Source organism: Nycticebus coucang, chromosome 10 (genome assembly GCF_027406575.1).
Source record: "Nycticebus coucang isolate mNycCou1 chromosome 10, mNycCou1.pri, whole genome shotgun sequence".
NCBI lineage: Eukaryota > Metazoa > Chordata > Mammalia > Primates > Lorisidae > Nycticebus > Nycticebus coucang.
Genome location: NC_069789.1, coordinates 93,360,363 through 93,383,609, shown reverse-complemented (window position 1 = coordinate 93,383,609; position 23,247 = coordinate 93,360,363). Strand labels below are relative to the sequence as shown.

Here is a 23,247-nt window from a genome sequence, read left to right as displayed (position 1 = left end):
CTGATAGACCAAGTTAGAGAAAAATTAAATGGTTACAAATACTTTTTTCAAATAAAGTAAAAAGAAAAACCAATTTAATTATTTAAATCTTTAAAGTAGATTTTTCTTAGACATCAGTAGCTTGAAATATGCATTTTTATCACAAACATGGTGAATGCATTCATTAGTGGCTCAGGAATTACTAAGAAAATTTAACCTGATGGTTTATATAGATGATCAAGCAAAATATTATTAAACTAGGAAGAGTAGAATGGAACAAGACTAAGAAATGAATTTTAAATCTCAGGTACATACTCCCATTAATACTGCTTTGAAGAAACCAAGTTCTGCATCATGTAATTTTCCACCAGAGCCACTATTTATGTGCAGGCTACAAAGAAATAGCTAGACTCAGGGGTCTGAAGTTTTTATAACACAGGAGTTCATTCTATTTTTATAATGATGGTCTAGTTTTACACAAGGCTGAGTTCATTAACAACTTAACAAACCTTATCAACTATAATAATCTTATGATTTTATGAATGAATATTACCATATTTTACATGATTTATCTGTAGATTACACTCCTGAGAGATTAAGGAAGAACTTTATAATAGATACCCTAGAAAGTTTTAATTGTCATTGATAAAATCAGGAAGCTTCTTACTTTTGGTGGAAGGGCTGTATAAATTTGAATAAAACATTTTCTGTTCTGATCTCTTAAAAGCTCTTCATTTACTATATTCTTATAGCCATAGCATGTAAGTATCTATCCTTAATTTTCCTCAAAAGGAATGTTTTGATAAACCATTTCAATTCCACAGGGCTTCTTATAACTTACGCTTCTATAACCAAGGTGAACTTAAGAAATTCAGTCCTGCACTTCTCTCACACCTGCTTTTGTTTTCTATTCTTTCTTCACCTTAAAAGAAAAATAGCAAGATGCTTTATAAAATGTTGTGAGAGATAATGAACAAACCAGCCCCAACTCTGCCTCTCAATTTCCTTAATCATCCAGTCTTTAGCTGTCTATCTGTCCCCCACCAAATCCAAGAGCATAAAGGCAACAATGACTTTGGCAACAGTGGAATAAAAATCTCAGCAACTTAACTAAAGAATAGGGGAAAACTATGTGCGAATAGATGAGTGGCGACTAACAAAATTTTAAAAGTCTCATTCTTAATGATTTTATGGAAACTAAAGGTCTGTTCATCAAGTTATCAGAATGACATTTGGCAAAATACCTCATCCAAAACAAATGTAATGTTGAATCTTTGAAAGTTGTAGCAGGTTATTAATTTATTTCCAGCAACCGTTTAAATCAAGAACGTAATCATAACAAAAGTAGTACAGAAACAAAGTAATTTTACTATTTAGGATATCAGCTTATAATTCACATTATTATTTTCAAATAGCAGGCTTACTAATTTACCTTAAGTTAGCATTTAAGACATAAGAATTGATACTCTTGAGCTTTGTTCCCAACTTCATTCCTCCTCTCTTAAGAAATACTTTTTCTTGGCTTGGTGCCTGTAGCTCAGTGATTATGGCACCAGCCACATACACAGAGGCTGCTGGATTTAAATCCAGTCCAGGCCTGCTAAACAACAATGACAACTGCAACAAAAAAATAGCCAGATGTTGTGGTGGGTGCCTGTAGTCCCAGCTGCTTGGGAGGCTGAGGCAAGAGAAATCGCTTAAGCCCAAGAGTTTGAGGTTGCTGTGAGCTGTGACATCGTGGCGCTCTATCAAGGGTGACAAAGCAAGACTTTGTCTCCTTCCCCCCCAAAAAAAGGAAAGAAAAGAAATAATTTTTCCTTACTACAGTTCTGTATTTGAAGACCTGTTAATTGTCCTCTCACAGAATAAAAGAGCAGAGGTTCTGTGAGATTCTTTCAGTAAGTGCTCTATCATCTCTAAGAGGAATGAAAAAAGATACAAAATATTCATTGTAATAGAAAATGGACCTAATAATGAAAAAGCCTGAGTAATTTCAGTTTTATTAAGTTGTGATTGTTTTCGTTGCTATTTTTCAGGTGTTTATTTTTAGTACTGTCTTATCAGTACTTAAACTGGTATTCAGAAAATGATTTTCTCACAAGAGAGTTTTCTTTCTGCAAGCACCTGGCAGAAATGTTACATATTTGATTATTTACACATTTGTATTCCCTTTGTGTTTTAATGTTTCCCCAAACTGTTATTCATCATAAAATGAAAAAACTTTAAAGCCCTATTTAATTTTGTCTTTGAATATTCATATGCTTTTTATTTTGGCGGGGAGAAGGTTTGGCTTTGAATACTCTACATCAGTTTCTGTAGAGTTTCTTGATTTTATTTGTCATTTTAAAAAGACTTTATACACTGAGATAGAGCCTATCATAGATATCCCCTTTAGACTCTTAAGGTGAAATTGTCATTTTCGTAATTAAGACACAAATTCCTTGCAAGATTAGTCAGGAAGAAAAGCTGAAATATACAAAATATATGATCTTCTAACAAAGAGTATTTTAGAAAATATCAAAGCACGATAAATTATTCCCTCTCCCTCAGGGAGTGCAGGCAATGGTCCCTCCCTAGATTATAAATGTATAAATTTGAAAGAATAGAAAAAAATTGACAGTGTTTAATTGTAGCAAAATTTTTGCTGAACAACTTATTGAACCCTTGAATCTTACATCTCATTGTTTCTAAAGGAGCCAATATTAGTTATGCTCTACACTCTAACTGCGTAATAGTATCATAAGCATTCCATTTAATAAGGGTACCAGTTTGTAAAATATGTCATTGCATGTTAATATTCTTTAATTCCCTTATGACTAAATCTGGTTCTCGGTGTGTGTGATTTCCATCTGAATCAAAGGGAATCATGTACACAAACTAGAATTTGATACAGTGCTACTTTGAAATAAAAAAGTATTTCTGTAACACTTGTCTTTGAACTTTAAATGAGAACCATAACAGGTGAAAAGAATCATGACAAGGACAACCTAATTTAAGTTTTATAAATTTTAGGAAATGTCATCTTTTTACTGGTTTCAGAGACTCTTTCAAATGTTTTAAACACAATTTTCAGATAACAATAATGAAAAGCTGAGCCCCAAACCAGGCACAGGTGAACCAGTTTTAAGTTTGCACTACAGCACAGAAGGAACAACTACAAGCACAATAAAACTGAACTTTACAGATGAATGGTAAGTTAATATTTTTGTAAAGACGTTCTTAGCCATTTTATAGGATTGTATTAGATAACTCATTTTAGCACTTCCTTATATTGATGTTTGTTTTGCTCTAATGCATTGGTTCTTAAACTTTAGTGTGCTTCAGGATCACTTGGAGAGCTTGTTAAAACACAGATTACTGGACCGCACCCCATCTGGCCCAGCTAATTTTTTCTGATTACATTTATTGCTCATTTATTGGTCTGAGAATTTCCATTCCTAAAAACTTTTCTGATAATGCTGACGTTGCTCATCATGAAATAGTTCTTCTGATAGAAAAAGCAATCACTTATAGACTAATAGTGCCAAAAATAACTAAAATAACGTTTTGGAACATTTTGTAGTCTTGGTCCTATGTATAGCTAGATATATAGGTATGATTTTTGTATTGAGTGTTAGAACATAATTTTAATCATACTGAATCATCTTCCTTGGACTTGTTTGACTTAACTTTATTATAAATACTGCCATATTACAACTTAGTTTTAATATTATTTTACTATCTGTATGGGAATAGTCCATTAAGTTACGATCTTTTTACTGGTTTCAGAGACTTTTTCACGTTTTAAGCACAATTTTTACATAACTAAAAATTATGATATATAGTTTACTTAAGCGCATAGTTTGCCATTTTCTGTAGTTTAACCATTTTCCTTTAATTGGACATTAAATTTTTTTATCATTTTTTATCATATCAGACTAAAATGAATAACTTTGTTTAGAAAGCTTTTTTCTATATTCAAGATTATTTGAGACATTCCAGAAATGACCTAAATCTAGACCAGAAGATATTGGCAAATTATTATTATTATTATTATTTATTATTTTTGCCGGAGGGGCTGGGTTTGAACCCTCCGGCATATGGGGCTGGTGCCCTAGTCCTTTGAGCCACAGGTGCCGCCCATGGCAAATTATTATTATTATTATTTTTTGTTGTTGTTGTTTGTTTGTTTTTGGCCAGGGCTGGGTTTGAACCCACCACCTCCGGCATATGGGACCGGCGCCCTACTCCTTGAGCCACAGGCGCCGCCCGGCAAATTATTTTTAAAAGCATCTTCTCTTAATACATTTCTATCAGAAGCGCAGGGAAATATATAGTTTATTATCCCCAAGCCAGTGCTCAGTGTATTTATTTTTAACTTGCACATTTGATTTTAAAATAATTTTAATTTTTAATTGACTATTAGTAAAATTGAACATTTTCTTTATTTCATGGCATTTCTGATTATATTTATTGCTCATTAATCTAGTTGTATCTTACATTTATAAAAATCAAATTATGTAAGCTTCTTATATTCTTTTCTACTTTCTTGTAACATTTTAATTGAAACAGCATGCAAAAACTTTATTCAAATTTATTTATGGTGGTATTTTAATATTAATATATTGATAACATAATATTTCTTAATATATAATTATATATTAATGTAATTATACTATGTGCTGATATTTATAACTATCAATTTTTATGGCCAATATATTAATAACTTACAATTAATATATTATATTAATATATTGTTTGTATATTAATATATGATCATCTGTTCTGTTAATATATAATATATTATATGTAAATAATATAATATAGTTATATATTTATTAATATATAATTATATGTCAATACATGATAATTTTAATTTTATTTATTCAAATTTACTGGTTTCCATTTGTGTTTATGTGTGTATGTATTTTATACTAAAATCTTAGATTAGGGAGAATTTTCAAATATTATTGAATACCTCCTATGTTCCAGGGATTGTTCTAGATGCTAGAAATACATCACTGAAAAAGTAGACTAATTCCAGCTTTAGTGGAACTTACATTCTAGGTGAAGGAGACAGGTTTTAAATATAATAAGTATACCGTACTTAGAAGGTACTAAATACTGCAGAAGAAAATAGACTAGATAAGGGTAGTTGTGAAACCTTGGCATTGTTGTGAAGTTCACGTTTGGGCAAAAACTTGGAGGATGGGAAGGAATTAGCCGTGCATATATCTGTGGGAAGAGCATTCTAGGCAGAGAGAAAGCCCATGCAAAGACCCTGAGGCAGAAACAAACCTTTAAAAGAGTATGTTCAAGGATCTTTAAAAGACCAGTGTAGCCAGAATGGAGTGGACCAAAGGAGAGAGAAAGAGCAGTTACGTTCGGCCAGGAAAGTGAGGATGATATTTAAAAGGAAAAAGGGTATTTCTGGTTGCTGTATTGAGAACATACCATATGTAGAAGCCAGGAGACTATCAAAAGCTAAGAGACCGTGGCAGGAAGAAAGGTAAGAAGTGGTGGTGGCTTGAACAAGGATGGGAGTAATGGAGGTAGTAAAAAGTGATTGGATTCTGGATAAGTATTTGAAGGCACAGTCAGTTGGATTTCTTTATGAGACCTAATGGTTGACCTTAACATTTCAAAATTAAGGTATCTATGGCCCTTTGTCTTAATACATAATTTAAGGTGACAGAAGGTTGTCATACTTATTACTATAGCTTTTCTTTTCTCATGTTTCTATACAGGAGGGGGCTAACATCTTATAAAAAATGCCACCTAAACTTTTTTTAGAAAAAAATCATTAGATCCATTCTTCTTTTGAATGCTACTTTTCCTTCTCTAAAAATTAACCACAAATTATATTCTTTCATTCATCAGTTTCATATTTCTTTGACAAAATAGAAATTATTCTTTTTTTCTGATTATGAAAGTATTTGATATTCATTGTAAAAAAGAAAAAAAAAACATTCAAGAAAAAGTAGGGAGTCTTTTTCATCCATGCCGATATGGTGTCTTGCTTTTATTTTAGTTTCTTCGATGACAGATAAAGCAACAGAATATAGTAAGAGTTTGGACAAGTTGTCAAACCTCACTAAACATCAGTTTTCTAACTAGAAAAGGGCATATTTAATAGAGCCTAATTCAAAGATTTATCATAGGATTTAATGGAATTATGCAGAGAAAGTACATAGCACTTAGCACATTAACTGACGTTGAGTAGGCCCTAAATAATTGTTAGCTACAGTTCTCATCTTTTGTAAATTCTTTCAAGTAGCTTACCCACTTTTCTGCTGTAGTATTTATCTTTTTATTATTGATATATTAGAGCTATTTGTTTATTGCAGAACTAAGTGAGGATAATACCATTTGTCTTTCATTTGTTATAAATATTTTTCCCAGTTTGATGTTTGTTTTTCAGTTTACTTATGATGGTTTTGCTTTATGGTTTCTGCCTGTGATCTCTTTTAGAAAAGCCTTGTTCTTCTCATAATTAGGGGGAAAGTTTCTTCTTATTTCCCTTTTATAGTTTGTATATCAAAAACTATATATTCCTTCTAGTTTAGTTTACCGTAAAGTATGATGTAGAGCTATAGTTTTGGTGTTTCCATGTGACTGTTCCTTTATTCCAGTACTAGTTATTAAATAATCTTTTTTATTTCTCTGATTTGAAATGCCATATTAACATACACTAAATATATTTACTTGATTACCTTGTCTTTTCACTAATATTTCTCTATTCTTACTCAATACCCCATAATATTTTAATTATCATAACTTATACACTAAGCATTTGATTCATGCCTGTATCATAGCTTTCTCAATGGGAAAAAAAAGATTTATGTATCACATTGGCTTTCCTTTACCAAAATAGCTTTTTATTTCAGGTAGAAAAGAAATATATGTTCATTACAAAAAAAAATTCAGTGTAAAAAATTACCTGGAATAATCCTACTGAGATGATGTCGTTGGTACATAGCCCTACTGACCACTTTTCTCTGCATATATACCCTTGTAGATATACATTCATATTTAAAATGTTATACGTATATGTTCTTTTTAAAAAGTCAGTTCTGTTGTTAGCCTAAGAGAATTTTTATAAATCTTGGCAAAAGTCCATTATAATTTGCATAATTTATTAACGTTTTTGTAGTTCCTGTAATTATTAAATTTTTCTTGTTCATATTTATTTTAAATTTAAGCAACTGTTGCCTTTCTGTGAGTTTAATTTTAATCTCAGATTGTTATATATTTTCCTCTTTCCCACTCAGTCCCCTTCTTATAAATATGCCATTATTTATCATAGAATGCTCATTGAAAATTACTTATTTAAATTGACCTAATGTTCTGTTATAGCCAGAAATGCTAACAGAACCATGTTCATCATCAGGTAGGTATTAAAAATAATATAGCAAACATTACCCTGTACTTCTGCAAAATCATTAGTGTCAGTCACTTGCCATATTTGAACAACAAACGAGAACTGAGGTGATCCACAAGGGGGCAGTTCAAAGAAATGACCAGGCTTGTGTTCAAGTATTAATTTAAAAATGGCCTGGACCAAGAAAGTCCAAAAGCACCTGTGACTAAAGTCTATAAAATCATTAAGAATTCGGATATAGTGACCCATCTGTAGTGAGGATAAGAAGGGAGATGCTTACTGTAATTCACTGAAAAGTCAGTAGACATACGGAAATACATACTAGCAAGGAGAAGCATCAAAACAGTGAAAAAGCAGTTTTTTTATTTTAAAATCTTTTTTATACTAAAGTGTGTTAAGTCATCTTGATTTGTTTAAAGTGGTATTTCCAAATACTGTTAAAGTAAGAAATCCTACATTTTATTTGTATCCTGAATGTTATAATATACTTCTCTAGTTTAAAGTATAAAATTATCCTAAAAGTTCGTATTAATTCTTTGGTGGGACCATTTATCTTGTTTTGGTGATAGGAGCAGTATAGCCTCAACCTCTAGAGGAAATGGGAGCCATTGCAAATCTGAGGGTCAGGAGGAATCCTTGGTCCCACAGAGCTCAGTGCAACCACCAGAAGGAGACAGCGAAACAAGTAAGGTGTTATTTTGCTTTAGTCCTTACAAAACCCCAATGTTGGATGTTTGCCTATTTTTCTCTTCCCTTTGATGCTGCATTCTTGTTTCTTATTTTTCCTAAATTACTTTTGCTTCTGTGGTCCAGCTGTTGCACTGATAAACAGGAGATAACAAAAGACAGAGACCTTAACCAGTTAAGATGGGAAGATAAAGGAAGCACAATCTGCCCTGTGGACATGATGGGTGGCATGGGTGGTCACTATATTGCACGTGGGTCAAATGTAAATATTAACTTGAATTATCTTTCCCATTTTATACCTAACAGTGAAACCCACAGTAGCTGTCTTGATTCTTTCAAAGACTCCAGGGGTGGGGAACCTGCAGCCTTAAGGAAATCTTGTGGCCTTCCTGATCTTTTAGTGTGGCCTTTGATAGGATCCAAATTTTACCTAATGAATTCTTTCATTAAAAGGGGCACAGCAGAGAAAGATGATGCTTTTCTTGTTTACGTTGGTGCTTAAAAGAACGATCTTGAAAGCAAAAGGCCACAAGTTCTCCCTCCCCCAACCCCAGACTGGTTTATGTAGGTAAAAGGCATAAAATCTAAAAAGGTTATGAGTGTATATGTTTCATACATGAAGTGCCATGGAGGGAATTGTTCAGAACCCCTTTTCTTAGTAGAATATTTTTACATGACCTATGAAATTTAGTGTCTACCACAGAGATTGGAACATAGTAGAAGTTCCATAAATGCCTAATAAATGAAGGAACAAATGAATTATATTTAATAAATTCTTGTTAAATGTATATTTTGTACCTCAGAATGGCAGAGTTTAGAATTAAATATGTATAAGACAACTATCTGGTAAGCAAATGTCTAATTAGGAGCCAAAAAAACTGATCCTTCCTGAGTCTTACAGTTAAATCCTAGAATTAAGTATTTTTAGTGGCCAAACCAGAATTTATAGTATAATCAGCTCTACCATTTGTTCATGATAGTTACCCTTTTGCCAAGTTCATCATAAAATACTTATTTTTAAGTTTAGATTTTGGGAAAGTTAGGAAAAAAGCAAGATGAAGTAATGCCAGCTATAAGGGGTATCTAAAGCAGGTATTCTTCACGTACAGTACATGAACTTCAGTGTCTGGACTTTTTTTTTTTATTAAATCATAACTGTATACATTGATATGATCATGGGGCATCATACACTCGCTTCATAGACCATTTGACAAACTTTCATCACAATGGTTAACATAGCCTTCCTGGCATTATCTCAGTTACTGTGCCAAAACATTTACATTCTACATTTACCAAGTTTCGCAAATACCCCTGTAAGATGCACCACAGGTATGATCCCACCGATCCCCCTCCCTCTACCCACCCACCCCCCTTTCCCACTTCCCCCTATTGTTAGGTTGTAACTGGGTTATAGCTTTCATGTGAGAGCCCCAAATTAGTTTCATAGTAGGGCTGAGTACATTGGGTACTTTTTCTTCCATTCTTGAGATACTTTACTAAGAATATGTTCCAGCTCCATCCATGTAAACATGAAAGAGGTAAAGTCTCCATCTTTCTTTAAGGCTGCATAATATTCCATGGTGTACATATACCACAATTTATTAATCCATTTGTGGATCGATGGGCACTTGGGCTTTTTCCATGACTTAGCAATTATGAATTGGGCTGCAATAAACATTCTGGTACAAATATCTTTGTTATGTTGTGATTTTTGGTCTTCTGGGTATATGCCCAGCAGAGGAATTACAGGATTGAATGGCAGATCTATTTTTAGATCTCTGAGTGTTCTCCATATATCTTTCCAAAAGGAATGTATTAATTTGCATTCCTACCAGCAGTGCAGAAGTGTTCCCTTTTCTCCACAGCCAACATCTCTGGTCTGGAGATTTTGTGATATAGGCTAGTCTCAGTGGAGTTAGATGATATCTCAAAGTAGTTTTGATTTGCATTTCTCTGATGATTAAAGATGATGAGCATTTTTTCATATGTCTGAAGGCCGTGCGCCTGTCTTCTTCAGAGAAGTTTCTCTTCAAATCCCTTGCCCAGCCTGCGATGGGATCCCTTGTTTTTTTCTTGCTGATGCGTTTGAGTTCTCTGTAGATTCTGGTTATTAAACCTTTGTCAGAGATACACCCTGCAAATATCTTCTCCCATTCTGAGGGCTGTTTGTTTGCTTTACTTACAGTGTTCTTAGCTGTGCAGAAGCTTTTTAGTTTGATCAAGTCCCAGTAGTGTATTTTTGAAGCTGCTTCAATTGCCCGGGGGGTTCTCCTCATGAAATACTCACCCAGACCAATTTCTTCAAGGGTTTTCCCTGCATTCTTCTCTAGTATTTTTATAGTTTCATGTCTTAAGTTTAAATCTTTAATCCAGTGAGAGTCTATCTTAGTTAATGGTGAAAGGTGTGGGTCCAATTTCAGTCTTCTGCAGGTTGCCAGCCAGTTCACCCAGCACCATTTGTTAAATAGGGAATCTTTTCCCCACTGAATGTTTTTAATTGGCTTGTCAAAGATCAAATAGCGGTAAGTAGCTGGATTCATCTCTTGGTTCTCTATTCTGTTCCAGATATCTACTTCTCTGTTTTTGTGCCAATACCATGCTGTTTTGATCACTATCGATTTGTAGTAAAGTCTGAGGTCTGGTAGTGTGATTCCTCCTGTTTTGTTTTTATTTCTGAGTAATGTCTTGGCTATTCAAGGTTTTTTCTGATTCCATATAAAACGAAGTGTTGTTTTTTCAAGATCTTTAAAATATGACAGTGGAGCTTTAATAGGGAGTGCGTTGAAATTATATATTGCTTTGGGTAGTATGGACATTTTAATAATGTTGATTCTTCCCAGCCATGAGCATGGTATGTTTTTCCATTTGTTAACATTTTCAGCTATTCCTTTCCTTAGAGTTTCATAGTTCTCTTTATAGAGATCTTTCACGTCTTTTGTTAGGTAAATTCCCAAATATTTCGTCTTCTTTGGCACTACTGTGAATGGGATAGAGTCCTTAACTGCTTTTTCAACTTGACTGTTGTTGGTGTATATAAAGGCTACAGATTTATGGATGTTGATTTTGTAGCCTGAGACGCTGTTGTATTCCTTGATCACTTCTAGGAGTTTTGTTGTAGAGTCCCTGGTGTTTTCCAGATACACAATCATATCATCTGCGAAGAGTGAAAGTTTGATCTCTTCTGACCCTATATGGATACCCTTGATCGCCTTTTCTTCCCTAATTGCGGTGGCTAAAACTTCCATTACAATGTTGAAAAGCAATGGAGACAATGGGCAGCCTTGTCTGGTTCCTGATCTGAGTGGAAATGATTCCAATTTAACTCCATTCAATATGATATTGGCTGTGGGTTTGCTGTAGATGGTCTCTATCAGTTTAAGAAAAGTCCCTTCTAGACCAATTTTCTTGAGTGTTCTGATCATGAAGGGATGCTGGATATTATCAAAAGCTTTTTCTGCATCGATTGAGAGAATCATATGGTCTTTGTTTTTTAATTTGTTTATGTGCTGAATTACATTTATAGATTTACGTATATTGAACCAGCCTTGAGACCCTGGGATAAAACCGACTTGGTCATGATGTATAATTTGTTTGATGTGTTGCTGGATTCTGTTTGTTAGGATCTTGTTGAATATTTTTGCATCTATATTCATTAGTGATAATGGTCTATAATTTTCTTTTCTTGTTGGGTCTTTTCCTGGTTTAGGGATCAGGGTGATGTTTGCTTCATAGAACATGTTGGGTAGTCTTCCTTCTTTTTCTACCTTTTGGAACAGGTTGAGTAATATAGGTACTAATTCCTCTTTAAAGGTTTGGTAGAATTCTGACATGAAACCATCTGGTCCCGGGCTTTTCTTTTTAGGGAGGTTTTGTATAGTTGATGCTATTTCTGAACTTGATTTGGGTCTGTTCAACATTTCCACTTGATTCTGGCTAAGTCTTGGAAGGTGGCGTGCTTCCAAGTATTGGTCAATTTCCTTCAGATTTTCATATTTCTGAGAATAAAATTTCTTGTAATATTCATTAAGGATTTTTTGGATTTCTGACGAGTCTGTTGTTATTTCGTCTTTGTTGTTTCTGATTGATGATATTAGAGATTTTACTCTTTTTTTTCTGATTAGTTGGCCAGAGGTTTATCTATTTTATTGACCTTTTCAAAAAAGCAGCTTTTTGATTTATTGATCTGTTGTATTACTCTTTTGTTTTCAATTTCATTTAATTCTGCTCTAATTTTGGTTATTTCTTTTCTTCTACTTGGTTTGGGGTTGGAATGTTCTTCCTTTTCCAGTTGCTTGAGATGTCCCATTAAGTTGTTAACTTCCTCTCTTTCCATTCTCTTGAGGAAGGCTTGCAGTGCTATAAATTTCCCTCTTAGAACTGCCTTTGCGGTGTCCCAGAGGTTCTGATAGTTTGTGTCTTCATTGTCATTTTGTTCCAAAAAATTGGCGATTTCTTTCTTAATCTCATCTCTAACCCAGCTATCATTCAGCATAAAGTTATTTAACTTCCATGTTTTTGTATGAGTATGCAGATTCCTGTTGTTACTCAATTCAAGTTTTATTCCATGATGGTCCGAGAAGATGCAAGGAATAATTTCTATTCCTTTAAATTTACTGAGGTTAGACTTGTGACCTAAAATGTGGTCAATTTTGAAGTAAGTTCCATGGGCTGATGAGAAGTATGTGTATTCAGTTTTGTTGGGATGAAATGTTCTGTAGATGTCTGCTAAATCTAAATATTGGATGCTTAGGTTTAAATCTAAGATTTCTTTGCTCAGCTTCTTGCTGGAGGATCGATCCAACACTGCCAAAGGAGTGTTGAAATCTCTGACGATTATGTAGCTGGAGGAAATCAAGTTACTCATGTCTGTTAGAGTTTCTCTTATAAATTGAGGTGCATTCTGGTTGGGTGCATAGATATTAATAATTGAGATCTCATCATATTGAGTATTACCCTTAACAAATATGAAGTGACCATTCTTGTCCTTCCTTACTTTTAATGGTTTAAAGCCTACTGTATCTGCAAATAAAATTGTAACACCTGCTTTTTTCTGATTAGCATTTGCCTGAAATATGGATGGCCATCCTTTCACCGTGAGTCTGTATTTGTCTTTTAAGTTAAGATGTGACTCTTATATGCAACAGATATTTGGCTTGAGTTTTTGTATCCAGTCAGCTAACCTGTGCCTCTTTAGAGGACAGTTTAAGCCATTCACATTAATGGAGAGTATTGATAAGTCTGGTGGAATTTTGGGTATCGAGTTTTTCAAAGGTCCAGTGGACATTTTTAATCCTTTCGCCAGTGTGGAAGTTGGAGTTTGATCCGAAGTTTCTGAGTGAGTTTACTTTTGTGGTATAGGATTGGGTTGGTCATTGTGGAGGATAGGTCTGAGAATATCCTGAAGAGCTGGTTTACTTATGGCAAATTTTTTCAACATATGAATGTCATTGAAGTATTTAATTTCTCCATCATGAATGAAACTCAGTTTAGCTGGATACAAGATCCTGGGTTGAAAGTTATTTTGCTTTAGGAGATTAAAAGTCGATGACTACCCTCTTCTGGCTTGAAAAGTTTCAGCAGAGAGATCTGCAGTTATTCTAATATTCTTTCCTTTGCACGTAATGGTTTTCTTTCGCCGGGCTGCTTTGAGAATCTTCTCTTTCATGTTAACTTTAGTGAAGCTAATTATGATATGCCTGGGGGATGACTTATTGGGGTTGAATCGTGCTGGGGTTCTGAAGCTGTCTGCTATCTGAATTTCAGATTCTCTAGGCATGTCTGGAAAATTTGCTTTCATAATTTCATGCAGAAGGGCCTCTGTGCCCTTCAAGGCCACTTCATCATTCTCCGAAATCCCAATTATTCGTATATTGCTTTTCTTCGAATTATCTGAGAGTTCTCTGAGTGAGTGATCCGTTTTTGCTCTCCATTTCTCTTCCTCTTTGAGAGATTGGGAGCGTTCGAAGACTTTATCTTCAATGTCAGAAATCCTTTCTTCTGCTTTCTCTATTCTGTTGCTGAGGGATTCTACTGTATTTTTCATATCTTTGAGGGCTGTAAATTCTTGCTTCAGTGTGTCTGAGTCTTTGGTGGTTTTTGTCTTTAAATTCGTTAAATTCTTGGGACAACTTTTGAATTTCTCCTCAAATTCCTAATTCCATTTTATTAATCTTGTCTGCAATCCAAATTCTGAATTCAATTTCTGACATCTCAGCCAGTTTATGAATGGGATCTTCAATCACATCTGCCGTATCTTTTCTTGGGGGGGTTGATCTATTCTGGTTATTCATGTTACCAGAGTTTTTCCGCTGATTCCGCCCCATGGTTATTTTACTCCCTTTGATTTTTCCCCTGGGGCTTTATGGAGGGCCCGTACAGTGTTGTGGCCTGAGAAACTGGGGCCCTGTCTTGTGTGGTGGGGCTAAGTGGTTCTGTCTTGTTTTCAGCTGGTTTCTGTTCGATCCTATTGTAACATTTACTCTGGCTTGAAGTCTCAGCTGTGTGGAAAAACCAGCAATTAAGTTACCCCGCCCGCCCACCTCTGGCACCAGTTGGAAAAGGAAAATCAAACCTTCCTACAACCGCATACCCAGGGCACCGCCTGAAAAGTCCTCAGTCTATTAGTTCAGTTCAAAAGGTCCAAATCGATTGTCTCAATCGGCACCTGTCTTGGGTGGGAGAGTTCAAGAGGTCTCTGGGAACTGGATCACAGGGGTCTGGTGACTCCTCTGATATGGCTTACTCCGGTGCTGCGTGGAGTCAGGAGGAGCCACCTAGCAAATAGATCAGTCTGGGAAGGTTGATGTCTCCTTCCCCACTTTGCCCCTCCGTCGGACCCAGTCACTGGTATCTCTGCAGATGGCTAACCCAGTTGCCTGTAGTGAACAGATACTCCAGGGGTTTGTACCTGCCTGAATTGCAAGGAAGTCTGCCAGGCCCCTGCAGTCTGCCACTATCTAGCAGGAGGAGATGGGGCCTGACATCCTTGAGTGCTTGATGCAGGTGGTGGGAGGGAGGTGTTCACTCAGGTTTAGCCCTGTCCCTGATTGATGTTGCTAACAGAACAGAACAGACAACTTTGCGGGGTTCTGTCTCTGTTTCTGCTAAAATCGCCTACAGAAGATGGGCTGTTCTGAGTTCAAACGTCTTTGCTGCTGGAGGTTTGTGTCCGATTACCTCTCTGAGTTGGCCCTGCCCTGGAAGCTTCCCGGGTTTGTGAGCAGTGTCAGGCAAATCCTTTGCTCACTGGTGGCCTCCTCTGGTTGCCCAGGGAGACAGGGGGTGTGGCTTCAGAATATCCAGAAGTGAGCCGTTTTGCTTTTGTTTGCATCCTTGTGATCACAGCTTGCCTCAGCAGTGTTGATGTGCGTTCTTCAACCTTCTCTCTTGGTGCAGCTCAAATCCACCATGATGCTTACTAAATTCCTGTCCCTTAACTCTCCTGGACGGGAGCCTCTGTTGAAAGCTGGCTTCAGTCCGCCATCTTGTCTCTCCCCTACCCAGTGTCTGGACTTGATGAAGACAGTGAGCCCATCCATCTATGAAAGTGTTTGTGCAATTTTTTTTGTGCAAATATTGTAGATATTTGTGTTGTACTAAGAGGAGGTTTTATCTGAATGTCAAAAGTTTCTATGATCCAGAAAGGGTTAAGAACCATTAACCCTCCAGGAAAGCTAGAGGTCTTTACTTTTCTAAAAAAATTTGACTTTAATGATAAATTCGACCCTCTACATCTGTTTATTTATCCAACGCAAGCTTAGACCAGAAATATCAAAAAATTAAAAATAATAATACAATGATGAAAAATAACAAATTTAAAAACTAATACGGCATAACTATTTACATAACATTTACATTGAGGTATTATAAATAATATAGAGGTGATTTAAACTAGTATATGGAGTATATGTATAGATTATATGCAAATACTGTGCCATTCTATATAAGACACTTGAGCATCCACAGACTGTGGTATCTGCAGGGGTCTTGGAATCAATGACTCATGGATGGATACCAAGGGATGACTATAATTTGGTTTATTTCCAGAAGCTCCTGAAGAATCATCAGAGGATGTGACAAAATTCCAGGAAGGTACATCTGCAGAAAGCCCAGTTCAGAACCATATAGACATAGGTGAGTTGTTCCCTTTAGATAATTGTTTCATATGGAAAAATAAAAAGCCTTAATTTATGTTAGTTTCTACAGAGTTAGAGGCCATTTTCAAACTGATATATTGTGGAATTTTCCTCTCCTTAGTGCGAATTAGACATAATATTAGAAAATGTCTGTCAGTTCCTAAGTTGTTTAACTAGTTTACATTGCCCACAAAGCCAACTGTTAACTGTTTATTTTCTGACAGCACAATCAGATGAGTTCACAACTGAGCCATTGGATTCTAACTCAGGTGAAAAGAATGACCTCAATCTTGACAGCCCTTGTGGGGTTCCAGAAGAATCCATTTTGTCTGAAAAAGCCAAGGAACCAGAAACTTCAGATCAAACTTCCACTGAGAGTGCTGCCAATGAAAATAACACCAATCCTGAGCTTCAGTCCCAAACAGAAGCCATCGAGCCTTCAGCTCCTGAGGAAACATCAGCCAGGGACTCTGCTCTCCAGGACACAGATGACAGTGATGATGACCCAGTCCTGATCCCAGGTGCACGGTACCGAGCAGGACCTGGTGATAGGTTAGTAAATTTTTAACTAACATAAACTATAAAAAATATGTTTCACAAGGGTTTATTTGAAGTCACATAAGGGAGTCTCCATTTTTGATAGTTGCTTCCTCTTAGTCATATAAACCCACACATTTTTACTCTGTGATTTCACATACTACATTCTTTGAGCAAACTGTGCCTTAAGAGAGGAATAAAAAACCTTCATTTCTTTGTATGTCTATCACTGAGCCTTTTCCATTTATAGATTAAGAGGAAGGAATGTTGAGAATGACCAAGAAGTTATCTATGAAGTCAAGGTTATATTTAGCTGTCAGATTTATCCTATAGATACCCTGGCCTTTATCAATTTTAGTTTTGTTTTAATTTTTTCTACTTTTCTCTTGACCCTGGATTAAGATAGCATGATAGTAACACTCTTTTGGAGAACATTAAGTTTTCCGCTGATTTCTTTTTTTTTTTATTAAGTCCAATACATATAGATCATGAACACATTCATGCGTATGTGGGGTACAATGTGCTTTTTTTTTTTTTTATATACAGTCTGACCTGGTGAGATCAAACCAATCAACCTAGCTTTCAACTTATTTACTTAATTATTGTGCCAAAACATCTGTGTTTATTCTTGACAGATTTGACTTGTACCCTTGTCATATGCTCCATTAACTTAATTTAGAAAATGAAAAATTATACCAAATATATATTGTAGCTATAATAAAGAATTGAATTGCCAACATGTTTACATAGTTTTTACATTTTTCATTTTATGTGATCACAAGCGTACATCTGTTTTTTAGGAGATAAAAATAAATCCTTTATTCCTGTAATTAGTGCCATCATATCTCATTGTAAGTTCTCTCCTCTTCCAAGGAACCTAGTTTTATCTTTAAAATCCTAGTTCACATAAAAGTGAGGCTCTGTTTGAACTATTTTGCATATTTCTTTTCTTTTTTTTCTTTTTCCTTTTCTTTTTTTTTTTTTTTTTTGAGACAGAGTCTCACTATGTTGCCCTTGGTAGAGTGTCGTTGTGTCACAACTCACAGCAACTTCAAACTCTTGGGCTTAAGTGATTCTCTTGTCTCAGCCTCCCAAGTAACTGGGACTACAGGTGCCCACCACAATGCCTAGCTATTTTGTTGTTGTTGTTGTTGCAGTTGTCATTGTTGTTTAGCTGGCCTGGGCTGGGTTGGAACCTACCAACCTCCGTGCATGTGGCCAGCGTCATAACCACTGTGCTGTGGGTGCTGAACCTATTTCGCATATTGCTATGCTCAATATACTGTTGGTTATGAAATATTCTGAAGTTTCTGTGAACTGAAAAACATGAAGAAAATGATAGTGTGGACATGTTTAACAGTCAAGAGCAGCAGTTCTCAACCTGTGGGTCATAAGCCTTTTTAACAATGAAAAATACATTGCAGCATTAGGAAGGTTGAGAACCACTGGTCAAGAGCATAATGATGAGTTAAATACTGACTTCACCACTTACCAGCATTATTTTCTTATTCAAATTACTAAATGCCTTAAAAGTTCCTTAAAAGTGAAATGGGATTATGATATCTATAATTTATTTATTTTATCTAGATTATTCTAAGAATTTTAAAAAAATTAATCACAATGTAACGTAGCTCACATTGATAGCACTAACTAAATGATAGCTATATTAAACAACTAAGATACCCTATGTGGCTACTTACATTTAAAAAAAGAATTACAGTTAGAATGGCTCTACAGATACAGACCAACAGAGGACATGCAAAAATCCTGAACAGGATAGTTTATAGTTTAGTGAAACTACCTTTCGTAACTTTAAGAGGGCATGTATCTTCCTTTAGTCGTATTTAGGAAATGTTTTCTTTGCCATGGCACTGTTTTTAAATATAAAGCTAGTAATCTTTCCCCATTTTTATACTTAGAGATTAACCAAACATTTTACCTGCCACACATGGATCCTCCACATTCTTAATACATATTTTAGACAAGTAAAATTTAGTTTCATTCCTTTCCATACCCAGAGGCAGTCCCTTAAAATGTCATTACCACTTAAATGTGTGCAGAAAGGTTGGCAAGTATAGCATAATTTGACAATCAAACTGCGTATTTCTGAAACCCAGGCTGGAAAGCTAGATTCTGTAATTAACTTTGTGCATTTATGGCTTTCTATTTATATAAATGAGTATGTCTTTTGTTTTTTTGCTGTTTTTTTTTTATTATTACTGTATTTAAGTAGCAGAGCATGATACTAAGGTCATAACTGAAAATAAAATATAAGTATCTAGTTTCTAGAAAAATGTACCATATGCATTTTCCAGGTTCATTTGTTTAAGTAAGAAATTATACATTTTTTAATGGATATTAGCTTATACTTTCAGAAAATCATAATTACTTAGCAGCTTCTGTGTAGGCTAATTATAACACTTTTTATGTCAAGCCAAGTAAGCTGAAGTGCTAAGTGAGAGTTTTGTATGTTCTAGACCTAAGGAATTTTTTTTTAATACATTAGTATAACAATGAGAAAGGAGGATTTGTTTAGAGCATGGGTCCTCAAACTTTTTAAACAGGGGGCCAGTTCACTGTCCCTCAAACCGTTGGAGGGCTGGACTATAATTAAAAAACAACTATGAACAAATTCCTAGGCACATTGCACATATCTTATTTTGAAGTAAAAAAACAAAACGGGAACAAATATAACCACACTGCCGCATGTGGCCCGTGGGCCGTAGTTTGAGGACTCCTGGTCTAGAGGGTGGGTCCTAGAGAATCAGAAACTATAATATCTGTAGAGCTTTATGATTTACTTACAATTTTCTTAAGACTTAGATGTTTTATATGTTTTAGGGATTCTCCTAGAGTTTGGATCTCCCACTAAATTGATGCCTGATAGCTTCATTGGCCTGGGAAACTCAGATGCTAAATTAGATTAGCAGAATCTTTTAGAAGAGAGATAATTGCACTGAAACCTGGAACTGACCCTACTTCATGCATTTATTCTTGAATTCATGCTCTCATGGTTAAATCTAGATTTGAAACTACTCTGGGTCCACATTCACTTCTTTGCTTTTTTAAAATTACATATTATTTAATATTCTGTGTTCTCATTTCTCATATACAGCCTTAGTTTACCCTACATATTATTTTGTTTTATAGGAAAGAGTAATGGACTTACTGAATAGTAACAAAAGAAAAATAAATATTACCCTTTAAGAAACTTAATAATCAGGGCGGTGCCTGTGGCTCAAAGTAGTAGGGCGCCAGCCCCATATGCCAGAGGTGGTGGGTTCAAACCCAGCCTGGCCAAAAACTGCAAAAAACAAACAAACAAAAAAAAAAGAAACTTAATTTATTGAAGAAGAGAAAAATTCATAAGCCATTTATAAGAACATGAAAAACATATTTAATGTATGGAATCAAATTCTGTTATTCATATACACACACTTAGATGACTTGAAAGTTATTAGAGTTACATCAGTTTTCCTTTGAGATTTGCATCATTTCCTAGCTCTTTGCCAAAAATTTGTAAAGGGTAAAAAATCTTCCTCTAAATTTTTTTGAAATCATTTGTATAGTTCATAATTTCCTTTGCACCATCCTGACTTCATTGAACTATCTGTGTAAAGTATACTTTTAATATTTCAGCACCTTTGTAGGGGCTCTTCATCATTGAAACTTTGGCCAGTTTATCATTTCAATTTTGAGGGATATATATGTTGACTTTTTTTTTCTTTTTATTTATTTATTATTTTTTTTTGAGGCAAAAAAAAAAGCCGTTGCCCTAGGTAGAGTGCTGTGGCATCACAGCTCACAGCAACCTCAAACTCTTGCAATTCTTTTGCCTCAGCCTCCCAAGTAACTGGTACTACAGGTGCCAGCCACAAGGCCCAGCTATCTTGTTGTTGTTGCAGTTGTCATTGTTGGTTTTTTTTTAGTTGGCCCGGAGCCGGGATCCAACCCACTAGCCTCAGTGTATGTGGCCTGCACCCTACCCACTGAGTTACAGGCACTGCCTGTATGTTGACTTCTATTTGAAAGAAAGAAAGTTTAAGAATATTTGATGCCTAAGAACATGAAAGTGGGCCAGGCCCAGTGGCTTACACCTGTAATCCCAGTGCTTCAGGAGGCTAAGGCAGGACAATCACTTGAGTTTAGGAATTCCAGCTTGGGTGACAGAGAAAAACCTTGTTTCTTACAAAAAAAAAAAAAAAAAACCAAATGAAAAGAAAAGAAAAAAAGAGAATCATTGACAAGCTCTGATTTTGGAGAATTTCTGTTTCCAAAGGGACCAAGGAATACAGAACTTCTACTGTAAAAATCATACCATTTGGTTCTTACAGTCCAAGGATACATTCTATATAAGGCTAAAATGCTCAACTAAAAGAATGCATGTCTTAAATGTCCCTCTTTTCTGCCTTTTATAAAGCCTAGTCTATATTAGTTTAGCCCTGAAATTAAGTATAAGAATATATACTTAATTAAATCTGCAGTTTATACGATAAAGAACTACATATGGATCTCACTGGGGTTTTTTGCCCAAATTTAATTTTTGAAATAAACTTAAAAATCTTACAGCTAAGTCATTTTTGGTACATATTACTGAAAATATCAAAATAGTTCTGTGCAATATGGAGTAATGGTTTTTTAAAAAATATTTGCATTCTTATAATTTGGTTAAATGCATATGACCCAGGTTTTCACTTTGGGGCTGTTATTAAGCATGAAAAGGAAATGTCTTAGAATATAAAGGCCTTAACAACTAACATAGATATTTTTAAATGGAATGCTTTTCTCATTAATTGTAGCAAGTCTATATGAATATAACTGGGAGACTCTGTATAGCAGAGGTCAGAAGACTTTTTGTTTAAAGATCCAGATAGTACCCTGTTTCCCTGAAAATAAGACAGTGTCTTATTTTAAGGTGTGCTCACAAAGATGCACTAGGTCTTATTTTCAGGGGACGTCTTATCTTTCCTGTAAGTAGGTCTTATTTTCGGAGGATGTCTTATTTTCGGGAATACAGGGTAAGTATTTTAGGCTTTGCTGACCAAGAAGCAAAGTGGAGGCCATTACATAGCTGCTTATATAACCATTAAAATGTAACCTTTTAAAAATGTAAAAACTGTTCCCAAGAGTTAACCCAACAACCATAGTTTGTTGATCTCTGCTCTATAATAAATTGATCTTAGAGAGAATGTCCCATCTATGATAAAATTCTTCTGGTAGAAATCCAAAGTTTAAAACAATGAAATCTATTAATCACCACATATTTATGTTCCCTTTAACTTTGTCCAGGGCAAGAACATAAAACATCAAATCGAAAACAAATTGAAAAAAAAACTAAAATGTGCTAATTATGGCATAAAGAACAAAATTAGTGTGTGTGTCCCTAAGTGTTTTTATATATTGGATCTTGAACATAAATATGTGCCTTTGGAATGAAGAGGGAGTGCTTTTAAATTTTCTACTTAGGTGATACTCATATAAACTTTTTTTATAATGCCAAATCTCTTATAGAGGAAATGATATGATAGCCTGGCTGGTAGCTCTTCCTCTTTCTAAATGCAAGAGGAAAACTAAATTGCTCTCTGAAAAAAGACAGGCCTCTAAGAAAGATTCTTGAAGAAGTTCTCATATAGTCTTAGTTTTTAATTATACCTTCAATTTAGATGCTTTAGCAATTTTTTTCCCTAAAGATTAAAGATATTAATCCTTATTGCCCGTTAATCACTTTTTAAAAGTATTGTTTGCATAGAAATTTCGTTTCATTTGCCTACTCTGGCCTTCACTTTTAAAGCCAAATTCTTTGTACTGTAAATTTGTCGGCATTTGTTTAGTCATCATTATAACCACTCTTTCAATATTTCTCATAATTCCAGTGTACTCTGTATTAAAGAAAATTGCAGAGAAAAATAATCAAGAGAAAGAACTGGGCTCCTAGTGAAAATCCCTTTTATTCTTTCCTTAGTCTTGTAGTTAGGTCAAATGAAGCAGCTTAGGGCTTAATTATTTATTTTCCAAGGAGTAGCTCAGCCCCTAGGAGCATAAAGTAGGTGTTCCAGTGGGTATTATTCATAGTGAGTCAGTGCAGTTCCCTGTGCTGTGACAGGATTAGGTTCTAATTTATTTAAAAGACAAAAGGGATTAAGTGCAATGTCTTCCATCTTTAATGAGTGTTTCTGTTTTCTTAATTTCTTCATATGCAGTTGAATGACATATTCCTCATGTAATGCCCTGAGTCACAAAGAGAAACAAAAGTTTCTGTAGATTGAGATGATTGATGATGAAAGTAATGAACTTAATGCTTTTAATATTTGGTTCTTTGAAGTCTTTATGAGTGATTTCAGTTATTGTGTTCCCTTCACTAGATTTAATATCAGAGGAACAACAATAGGTGATAGAATAATGAGGTAATTCAGTATGTTCCTTCATTATTTTGTTTTCTCTTTATGGTGGATTTGCCAGGTCCTCTTTTGCCACAGCTAACCACCTTTCCTATTAACAGTTAATACTTCTTTGGATTTAACTGAACTCTTCAGTGAGTGCTAAGCCTTG

General features: G+C 35.0%; 1 protein-coding gene across 8 annotated transcripts in view; it reads left to right on the top strand.

Moving 5' to 3' along the window:
• DCAF6 (DDB1 and CUL4 associated factor 6) overlaps window positions 1-23,247 on the top strand; it is a 132,916-nt gene that overhangs the window by 83,066 nt on the left and 26,603 nt on the right. For 5 of the 8 annotated variants that reach the window (XM_053605973.1, XM_053605978.1, XM_053605976.1 and 2 more), the window contains 5 exons: window positions 3,053-3,170; window positions 7,909-8,024; window positions 16,073-16,159; window positions 16,386-16,713; window positions 23,061-23,102. In XM_053605973.1, coding sequence (XP_053461948.1) covers window positions 3,053-3,170; window positions 7,909-8,024; window positions 16,073-16,159; window positions 16,386-16,713; window positions 23,061-23,102 — 691 coding nt within the window. The remainder of the gene's footprint in view (window positions 1-3,052; window positions 3,171-7,908; window positions 8,025-16,072; window positions 16,160-16,385; window positions 16,714-23,060; window positions 23,103-23,247) is intronic. The other 3 variants (XM_053605980.1, XM_053605977.1, XM_053605974.1) reach the window with 1 other exon arrangement.